The 11,040-nt window shown below is 46.9% G+C and overlaps 1 protein-coding gene across 1 annotated transcript in view; it reads left to right on the top strand.

Annotated features, from left to right (window-relative positions):
• The window catches only part of GLDN (gliomedin), a 68,566-nt gene that overhangs the window by 52,817 nt on the left and 4,709 nt on the right, over window positions 1–11,040 (top strand). The window contains exons 5-8 of the mRNA XM_007120101.3: window positions 4,389–4,526; window positions 6,771–6,899; window positions 9,573–9,656; window positions 9,754–9,879. Coding sequence (XP_007120163.2) covers window positions 4,389–4,526; window positions 6,771–6,899; window positions 9,573–9,656; window positions 9,754–9,879 — 477 coding nt within the window. The remainder of the gene's footprint in view (window positions 1–4,388; window positions 4,527–6,770; window positions 6,900–9,572; window positions 9,657–9,753; window positions 9,880–11,040) is intronic.

Genomic DNA, 11,040 nt, shown 5'->3' with positions numbered 1-11,040 from the left:
CTGAGCCTGTGCGTACGGAGCCTGTGCTCCGCAACGGGAGAGGCCACAACAGTAGAGGCCCGCATACTGCAAAAAAAAAAAAAAAAAAAGAGTTAATGCCTCAGTGTCTTCTCTAAAAATCGAATCTCCACCAAAACAGAAATAAACGCCCTCCTCCTTATTCATCCCAGTCTTGGGTCTGGGTTTTGCCCAACACCCTCGGCTCCCTTTCCTCTGCCTCAGTCGGTGACAGATGGTCCTGCCGAAAATAAGATGTCCTCCCTCACCCCTTGCAGTGAAGATGATGGCGTTGACCCCAGCTGGTCGCACAACCCCAAACTCTAAAGCTGGGAAAACAGCTTGTTTTGAGTGGGCACCACTGGGGAAGGAAAATAGCAGAAAGTCACATCCAGCGCCCAAGCGAAGCAAGAGGAATCTGGCCTTTCTTTCCTGGCAGAATGTGCTGACTCAAAGCCTGCCAGGAATCACGGGACAACAATGCCAGAGTCCAGGCCACACAATGTTTAACAGTGTCCCTGTGTACAGCTGAGTCAGGGGAAGGTAGAAAGTACCACATTCAAGTCCTCTGATGAGGTGGCGGTATACTCTGACACACCATGGCCAGTGCGTGGCCAAGACAAGGGAAAACTTTGTGGAGGCAGCAAAGACGGTGCGTAGACAAAACATCCTCTACCCTTTCTTAATGAAAGCTTAAAAATTATCATGCACACACAGCTGAGAGTCAGAATACATCCATAAGCAAAGGTCCTTAATATCCTGAGCTTTAAACACCTGCCCCTGTGCAGGCTGCATTAGAACAGCTGCATTACAGTATGAACATTTTTCTATTTCACACCTTGCCTTTTTGAGAAAGGGGGGAAAATGCATAAGAGGAAGGAATAAAAGAAAAGAAGGGGAAATCAGACAATGATGCAGAGAGGCTCTTTGTGACTAGAATAAATGCCTGAAAAAAGAAACCTCTTAAGTAACTAGAAGATACCATTTCCCTGAGCATTGCTGAATGTAGGTCAGGTGACACCTTTAGAAGGTATCAGTTATACTCCGTGCATTGTGCTGGCTGGACACTATGGCAACGTTCACTTTTGTGTCCTTCAGATAATGTGCTAAATTGCCTATTTAAAATACTGACAAAAGAATGTGTGCTCATGCAGAGGTCCCTGATTAAGAGAGGTCCCTGCTCTTCTTCACATCCTCTTCCACTGTGTCCCCAGCAACTCCATCAGTGCAAGATGACACCCAAGATCACCCCTGGCAGAAGCAGGGAACCGGGGGCTTCTGACCCCCATCTACAGATGAATTGCATGGTTTCCACTGAGTTGTTTTTCTTAGTAGTTGGCTGAAGTCTAGCAAATGTTTCTTTGTTCACCACATTTTTTAACAGTGATCAACACTTTAAGTTTCTTTCATATACTGCTGACTTCCTTGGGATGGTCTGTGTAGGGTGCCTTGAATCTGGAAGACCTTATCATTCCCTCGGCATAAAGGAAAACTGCTAAGAGCTCCAGATGTATGTTTTAGGGAATAATGGCCTCAGATGGCAGTGCAGAGTATTCCAGCGCGATCTGTGGTGTGATGTGATATAATAACCTCCCCATTGCTGCAAGGGCTTGAAAGGAGCCAATCGGGTGGTGGAGAGGGGCTTTCAGGGTTGGATGGGAGGTTAATCTAAGTGACCCCTAAGGTGCCTTTCGATCCGGAATTCTATGATTCTCTTGGGACAGCTGTATAGGAATCCTATGGGGCTGGTAGGAAGTTGGGGGTAGGATTCAGAATTGATCTTAAATCTGGGGGGAGGACAATTGCAATGGCACAGAATGACAATTGGAGAATGGGGAGTGGCCAAGTTGATGGGGCACAGGAGAGGAGTGAATGGGCAGTCACTCAGCCAGAACCTATAGGAAGTGGCTTGGGACTGGCAAGGTAATTAGAAAAAACAATGAATGCTAAGCCCTCTTGGTTAAAGAGGTTGAGAGAAACTGAAGTTTTACACTAAAACATCCCTCTGGCTCTTCCCTATTCCCTGAAATCTCTGCCACTTTGAAAAATATCTCTATTGAGCAGTATCTCCAGGAGGCTCTTGTCAAAATGAGCAAATGATCCCTGCAATAGGGTATTGTATTAACTGATCCATATCTGGCAATACCTTTGCACAATAGTAAGTAATCACTTTCCCTCTCAGTGTGCCTAGGTGCTCGTGAGTTCTAGCAACTTTTTTATAGATTTTCTACATAAATAATCATGTCGTCTGCATATAAAGACAATTTTAATTCATCCTTTCTAATCTGTTTGCCTTTATTTCTTTTTCTTTGCTTTATTGCACTGGCTAGAACCTCCAGTACAGTGTGAAATAAAAGTGATGAGAATAGATACCATTGTCTTTTTTCTGATCTTAGGGGGAAATCATTTAGTCTTTCATCATTAGGGATGATGTTAGCTGTAGGTTTTTTCATAAATGCCCTTTTTCAGATTGAGGAAGTTTCCTTCTATTCCTCTTTTTTTTTCATAAATTTTTATTTATTTATTCATTTATTTTTGGCTGCTTTGGGTCTTCATTGCTGCGCACGGGCTTTCTCTAGTTGTGGCGAGTGGGGGCTACTCTTCATTGTGGTGTGCGGGCTTCTCATTGCAGCAGCATCTCTTGTTGCGGAGCACAGGCTCTAGGCACACGGGATTCAGTAGTTGCAGCACGCGGGCTCAGTTGTTGTGGCGCGTGGGCTCAGTAGTTGTGGCTTGCAGGCTCTAGAGAGCAGGCTCAGTAGTTGTGGCGCACAGGCTTAGTTGCTCCGCGGCATGTGGGATCTTCCCGGACCAGGGCTCGAACCTGTGTCCCCTGCATTGGCAGGCGGATTCTTAACCACTGCACCACCAGGGAAGTCCCTTTCTATTCCTCATTTGATGAGAATTTTTGTTAAGAATGGGTGTTGAATTTTATCAAATGTCTTTTCTGCCTCCACCAAGATGGTCATATAATTTTTTCCTTGCTTAAATTATTAATATGCTACATTACATTGAATAAATGATTAAACTACTTTCAATAGTTTAAACTACAGTTTAGAGACATTTGGCTGGGCAGTTAAACTACTTTCTGCTCAGTTTAATCCTTTTGAAGCTTGTTTTTAAGCTTTGTTATGATAGATCCACAGCAGCCTTGACTCTTGGGCTAATTTAGCCTCACTACGAAGACAAGACTTTCCAAGGACTCGACCTAACAGCGCACCATTCTCTGCGATCTCTCTGCTTTGACTGGTGGGAATGAGAACCTTTCCCTGTTGCAAGCTCTGAGAGTTGTGTAGTGAGTGGCTTTCTGTTCATTCTTTTCCCTGACTTGTAGACTTTCACCCTGCACAGACTATTACTCTGACAAAGACTTGAGGAAACACCTCTGAAGTTCTCCAGAGCTCTTTCTACATGATTACCCCCTCTCTCATATTCTGTCTCATGAATCCCAGCCACCTTTATCTCCCCAAACTCTACTTTTTGTCTCCTCACCTCAGTGAAATTGCTGGGCTTTGTTTAGGTTCCCCCTCCCTGAGCTGCTGTGTGGAAATTACTATGAGCCGAGGCAATCATATTATGCATGTTGCTTGCTTCCTTTCTCCCAGGCATCAGAATACTATGCTGCTGTAGTACAATGCTGAGATGAGTCACTGCATAGATCTTGACTATACCTAGCTGTGGGTGGTAGGACTGTAGTTCCTATAATGATGCCTCCCTGTGAGCAGAGACAGAGATTTCCTCCATTATATTTTGTTCACACTATCACCATCCCTTGTAATGCTTGTCCTAAAGCAGCTTTACCTGTTTTGCTACTTTGATTAAAAGCATTTTGCGTTGGAATGTGACAGAAAAGGGCACTGGAGTTGGAATCAAGATTTTTGCTTCTCACTTAGCATCAATTATAACCCCTGAGGCCTTAGTTCCAACTTCTATAAAATGAGAGTAAGGATAACTGACCAGCCTACCACTCCAATGTTGTGAGGAATATACCAGATAATGCAGAGGACAACATCCACCCTTATGGTGCCAAACAAACCCATCTGAGTTCTCAGTCCTTCCTGCTGGGGTGAGGAGGGTGTGGGGTGGGGGAGGGCAGACTTCCAATTAGGCTTTACCTTCTTTCTGCTCTTGCTGTGACTGTCCTTCTAGGGGTTCACTCCTCTCCAACCTGTTGGCCCAGCCAAATGTCTCTAAAAGGAATTCAACAGAACCACCTGGAGATACTATTCTTTCATGAATTGAGAACATGCTGCTGTACTAAAATGGTTATGAAGTGTTATGTATTTGGTTTCTGAAGTTACTTCACCTTAAAAATACAAAGTACAATATTACAAAGTAGTTAGTGTGCCAGAATTTCCTGCACAACAGGCTAATAAATCATTTTTTCTCAGGGCCACCTGGAGCCACAGGAACTCCTGGGGAAAAGGGAGACCCTGGTGAGCTGGGCTTGACTGGAAACGAGGGCCCAGCAGGGCAGAAGGGTGACAAGGGAGACAAAGGGGACGTGTCCAATGATGTGCTTCCTTCAGGTAAGGGGCTGGCACTCAGGCTCTCTCCCGGGGTGAATGGGCCCAGAAATTGGCCTGGCTTCTAGTACCAAGGCTGCTCTGGGTCTTCTCTCCTTAGCTGCCTTATGTGCCCATCTGTTTCGCAGCATGTTTTAGAGTTCTGTGCTTTCAACAAGGAGAGAACCATGCATGTAAGCCCAATGTTGGTGAGACCAAATCTGATATCTAAGCATGAGTAGTTGAGATAATGCAGGTCTAAATGTCATGGCTGGATGGATTTCTGATGAAGGAAGCTTCCTTTTTCCAAATAGCTATTAAATCCAGCACCGTCCAGAACAAGACAAGTAAGCGAGCAATTTCAGATACCTCAGAGGACGACAGACAGAAAGCACAGCTTCAGAGTTGAGCTAGAGCCATCCTCAGGCCCTTATCCTAAGACTTTTGACATAGAATTGGGGCAGACATCGTTGCTGATCTTCTTTTCCTGGTTTCCAGCCCAGATTAAAAACAGATAATTGCTGTCTATGGGAGAGGAGGTGGAGGCACAGCAAGCCTCCATGGTGGAAAGAGTAGGCGACAGCTGATGGTCATGGCACAGAAAGAGGCAGAAGAATTTTAAAAGCACACTACTTTGGAGACCATTTATACCACAAAAACATAACTATCCTATTAATGTGTTCAGTAAGCATTTTTTAATATCAGAGAACACCATTTATGAATTAGGGATTTTGCTAGTAGCTGGAAATAGGAATATGAAAATGAGTTAAGACATAATATCTGTCCTCAAGAAGCTAGGATGATAGATGTTCAGAACAATGACCCTGAATCAGTTGCCCATCCAGCCATTCAAAATTTATTGAGCACCTGCTATTTGCCAGGTACTGTGCTAAGACCAAAGCACCAAGGAAAGATCAAATTAGGTTTAGCATGCTTTGTTTAACAAACAGGGAAGTTGCCATGCAAAATACGTAAAATTTAATAAGTGTTTTGACAGGATCATATATATGTGAATATACTTTGAAAATATAAGGTCACGTTATACTCAGTTATATGGGAAATCTACACCTCCAGAATACCACACTCCCCTATACTACCAAACAAGCGAGGGTGACCACAAACCATTCAGGAAAGCAACATCTCTGAGTGTACCCCAGTTCTAGAGAACAAGCCAGAGCTGAGTGTGTCCTCTGGCCAGACAGCAGAGAAGGAAAAGGAGGGTTGGATTGTGTTTGCCCTGCCTACAGATCTCTGCCCCTTCCACAGTGGGCTTAGACCCACCGTTAGCCTCTGTGACCCCTGCTTGCCCACTCTAAAGCGACTGAAAGTGCTTCTTTGGTGGGGCTGGGAAGAGGCATCTAAAGAGATCTTAGATCACCAGTCAGCCCAGGAAAGGAGGGTAGAACAAAAGGATTGAATATCCCAGCCTAGTGGCATCTTTATGAAAGTTCCATAACCAATGGCCCCTGCAAAGGGCTGTACCCACACTGGCCACCTGAAGCTAGAAGTGTGTAGGGATTCCACCTGCTGCTGTGTAGAGAATCCAACTGTCCGAGCACTCACCCCAATGACTTCAGTGGATTCTCACAAGTCAGGGAGTATGAGACAATCTGGAAATGAAGAACCAGTCTCGGAGGGTTAAGCTGCCTACCCAAGGTCACAAAGCAGGACAGGAGCCCCTGATTTCTTCTACCACATAGAGGCATGTTTCTCATACCTGAAAGCATATTAGGAAGTTTTTAAAAATACAGTTGACCAGCTTCCCCACCATTTTGATCTAATTGATCTGGGATGGGGCCCAGGCATGAGAATTGTGTTTGAGCTGCTTGGGTGATTCTAATAAGTAGTCAGGGTTGAGCTTTCCCAACATCAGCCAACGAAAAAACGACGAGCTTAGGAGCAAGACACCCCGAAGGGTGAGTCCCAGCTCTATTCCAGTTGTGACCTGGGGCAAAGCACTGAACTTTCCTGAGACTCGGGTCACTGAGGAACCGCTGATACTATCTCACAGAGTGGCTGAGAAGGACAAAGGGGAGGAGATTTTTAAAATTCCTAGCACAGTTCCTGGCACATAGTTGGAACTCACCACCTGCTGTGGGTGCTCCCTCGACTCTGTGTGCACAAGTGCTGGAGGACAGCTATGTCTGGGAAGGGGACTCGGCAAGCCTTCCTGGAGATGCTGGGTCCCCTTCTCCCTTGTGTGAAGCCCATCTCTGCCCATGGCTCTTTAATCAACCCCCATCCCTGCTTCTCTCTCTCTTTCTCCAGGTGCCAAAGGTGACCAAGGCCCCCCCGGCCCACCTGGGCCCCCGGGCCCTCCGGGTCCCCCAGGGCCCCCCGGAAGCAGAAGATCCAAAGGCCTTCGGCAGCCAAACATGTTCAACGGCCAGTGCCCAGGTCACCCACCCCTGCCCCAGGGAACCACCTCTTCAGTTAATGATCCCAAACTCTCAGGCTTCACCCAGGCTTTGTGACCAGATTTGTTTTAAACAGAGGGAAATTTTGCCCAAAGTGAGTGTTCCCCCCTTGCAACATGTTCCTGGGAGGCTTGAGCAGTCTGCCTGGGGTGAGGACTGGTGGCAGGTTTAGAATTGGGCCTCCCACCCCCTGGCCTCATCCCTCTCCCTTCACTTATCACCAGACTCTTTGCTCCTCCCTGCCAGATCCGCCATCCCTGGAGCATGAAGGGCTTGACTGATGCTGGGGAGATGGAGATGATGGGGAGATTCGGATCAGCTAACTTCCCACAACACCCCTGTACTACCATCACCATGTTGATGTTCCAGGCACAGGGCTAAGTGCTCAGTTCACTTAATTCTACAACAGTCCTATGATATAGGAGTTGTATTCTTACCAGTTTACAGATACAAAGCTGAAACCCCAAGGAACTACATAGCCTGTCCACAGTCACTCAGTAAGTGACAGAGCTAGGATTCAAACCCAGATGTAAAGCCCCTGCTTAGAGCATCTTCCTTTCGGAGACGGAAGTCCACACTTTGAGAATAAGCCAGTCAAGGCCAAGGGACACCTGATCTCTGGCAGGCCTGGACGGTTTGTTCTTCGGCCAGTTGTTACAGGGGTGCCCATGGGGTTGAAAGCTAAGGAGAAATCAAGGGCCATATTAATGGGAAATCCTTCTAGGGTAGAGCTAGAACTTCTCCCCACAGTGGTGACCAGGGACTAATTCACCTAACTTAGGCCGTGAGAAAGTACAACTTGATGCCTTGCTTCCTAGCAGAGAGGAGGATCCTGACTGGAGTTTCTTTGTCACTTGCCATGGATTTCATTGCCACTTTCCTAAACAGTCTTTCATTCTGTCTGGTGCACTGTTCTTTCTGGAAGACATTTGGGGAGCACACACAGTCAGAGTGGGTGAATCTGAGCTTTCAAAGATGTTACCACCCCCAGTAAATGGAGCCTGATTACGATCCTGCCCAGCAGTTAGCTGGCTGTTAAATCACCGCAGAGCTGCTCCCGCCCCGGGTCAGTGCCACCCCCCTCACCATTAGCATCACCCTTTGTTCAGCCTCCCTTGGACTGTGAGCTCAGTGGGAACCTTCCCCTGAGCGGAGGGGAGGTCTGACCTTGCTCTTTGGGAATTCTGATTTGCCAGAGGCTCTGTCAGCAGTGAGAGGGGTGCTGGAGAGGTGCTCTCCTCCACCTCGCCTGTCTACCAAGAGGCTGGTCTGCAGGGGATGGGCTCCAGGGTTGTGAAAACTGCTTTAAAAGAGAGGCCGTTATCTTCCACTCTTCCTCCTGGAAATGAGTCCTCGTTGAACCCAGCATCTGAACTTGACCCTCTCTCCTGCTCCAACTCCCTTTCTTTAACCCCTATCCCACTCCCACAGCCTTAGAAGCTGGTGGGCACTACATGACTTAATGAGGGCCTTTTCTTCAGACTAAGAATGGGAGGATCTCTCTGTCCCCCTCTTGTGCGAAGCCCAAGCCCCTAAGCGGAAACTCCAGATGAAACCCAGGACGGCAGCATTGCGTGGGGGGGAGTCTAACAGATCCCGAGACTGCTCTCTTCGGGTGACAAAGGGCTCCAGAGAGACACAGGCTTATCCAGCTAAAGGAAGATTAGAGACCGCGGAGGGTCCTGCCTCCTTATTTTGCTGATAAAGAAACCTCTCTAGTTTATTCTATGAGTTTCCCTAGTGACAGTGGAGGTGCTCCTTTCTATCAGGCAACCACAGGGTGATTGGAAATCCTCAGAATTTGTCTAGGGAAGTGGGCCTGGCCTTTCTCAGAAAGCCTGATTTGCCCCGACCTGCCCCCAGGTAGGGGGTCCTTACCCCCAGGCAGTTCACTCCCTCTCCTCTTCACACTGACCATATTCCTCCCTGCCTCCTGTCCTGCTTCTGCCACACCGAGCCACCTCTCCACCAAAGGTCTGAATTAAGCCCGTTTGCTAAGGGGAACAATGACAAGCCAAGGAGGATGAATTTGAGCTCAGTTGTAGCCTCAAACCAACTGTGGATCAGGTGCCCCTCAAGGACCACCTGGGTCCCACAGGCCTTCAAGCAGCAACAAGTGGGAAATGAGGTGGGAAGGGGCTCAAATATTTCTGTGCTGGGCTGCCTCTAGGCTCCTTCTTCCTCTGTGATTCTACTCCCTGGCAGTTCAGGAAGACAGGGTAAAGTGGGTCACCCCATCGTGAGACTGCTCCCTCATCCCCATCAGCTTCCCTGAAAGTAAAAATCCCTCCAGAAAAATGCAGACTGTGATAGATTCCCACTGGCCCAGAAGGGCCAGGAACATGTCAGTAAGCCCCTCTTTCTCTGAGGTTGCTCAGGGCTTTGATGGCTGACTCAGGTGACATTTTCCTGATTGTAGTATCTTAGCAACTATGGTCATGGAACGCTTGTTGGGAACTCCCCAGGGAGGGGAAAAAATTTGGAAGTGTATGACTTGGTGCTTAAAAGCAAGCAAGCAAAAACCTCGGTGAGCCTATTGTAAAGGATGCTTATGGAAGTAGAGTCTGGATTGAGGTTGTGTAACCAGTTATAAAGTTATACATATCTCACTGTGCCAACTAGTTTGCTCTGATTATCGTTGTTGTTGTTTTAGGTGAGACGTGTGCTGTACCAAATGATGATACCTTGGTTGGAAAAGCTGATGAGAAAGTCAGTGAACACCATTCCCTGCAAGCAGGTACAGAAACAAAGCATCCTGTTTTAAAATTCAGAAATCAGATGGCTAAAAGTCATAATTGGTAGGTGAGTAACTTTCCTTTCTTTTCTTTTGGTAGAATCCATGATCACGTCCATTGGAAATCCAACACAAGTTTTGAAAGTTAAAGAGACGTTTGGGACTTGGATAAGAGAGTCTGCTAACAAGAGTGATGAACGGATCTGGGTGACTGAACATTTTTCAGGTGCTTTCACTTGGTGGATGATCCATATCTGTGTTGAAATTGTATCTTTCATCCGCTGCCTCCTTTCAGGCTTATCCTATTTCCGTGTCTGAAGTCCCTGCTAATTGGTGTAACAGACTTACTCTTTATTTTAGAAAGCCCAAATGAGTAGGCAGAATACTTTTCTCAGTTGAGCACACTGGTGACAAGCCTTGCAGTTCAGGTCACAGGGACATGACCAGGGCACCCTCAGTGTAGCTTATTCCAATTTTCAGCAAAGTGTCCAGAAGGAAGCAAATAGCATTATGACTGATCGCTTTATAAACCCCAAAAACCGTAATGTGGAATAAATGTCGGAGACAAATTCTTCTGCATGGTCTATCTTTCTTTAAGGAGAGTACTTTTGGCCACTTTTCTCAGATATCTGTGGGCAGAGAGCCCAGGGGAGAGGGTGAAGTGTCATCTTGCAGGTCTGCTGCATCTGAGCATGACCCTAGTCACACTGCCCCAAAGGAATCTGGTCAGGAATTGCCAGTGGTAGTAGCAGTGGCCCCATGCCAGAAGAGGCCTGGCCATACCTACTAGTCAGAGCAATAGCTGAGATATGCTGCTTCATTTCATCAAGGCTCACACATCAGCTGGCAGTAACTGCCTGGATGACCAGCTGAGAAGGATTCTGTGGCTCAAAAGGAAAGAGCAAGGTCATGAGTCAGCATGGCCACTGTGGAGTGCAAGAGGCAGAAGGTGACTGCACGGTGCTCTTCCGCATACAGGCCTATGTCAGCCTGGTAGAAAATTTTATAAAATTGTAGGGGAGAGGGTGATGCCATTTTCCTGGGATGATCAAAGCCAACTCTGTGGTTACTATGTTGAAAAGATGGTTCGGAAAAGGAAACAAAACTGAGTTATTTGTAGTGAGGTGGCAGGACCTAGAGTCTGTCATACAGCGTGAAGTGAATCAGAAAGAGAAAAACAAATGCCGTATGCTAACACATGTATATGGAATCTAAAAAAAAAAAGGGTTCTGAAGAACCTAGGGCCAGGACAGGAATAAAGACGCAGACGTAGAGAATGAACTTGAGGACACGGGGAGGGGGAAGGGTAAGCTGGGACGAAGTGAGAGAGTGGCATAGACATATATACACTACCAAATGTAAAACAGATAGCTAGTGGGAAGCAGCC

Source organism: Physeter macrocephalus, chromosome 11, assembly GCF_002837175.3.
Source record: "Physeter macrocephalus isolate SW-GA chromosome 11, ASM283717v5, whole genome shotgun sequence".
Taxonomy (NCBI): domain Eukaryota; kingdom Metazoa; phylum Chordata; class Mammalia; order Artiodactyla; family Physeteridae; genus Physeter; species Physeter macrocephalus.
Note: the sequence above shows the minus strand (reverse complement) of the source record. Positions and strands in the feature narration are given on the sequence as shown.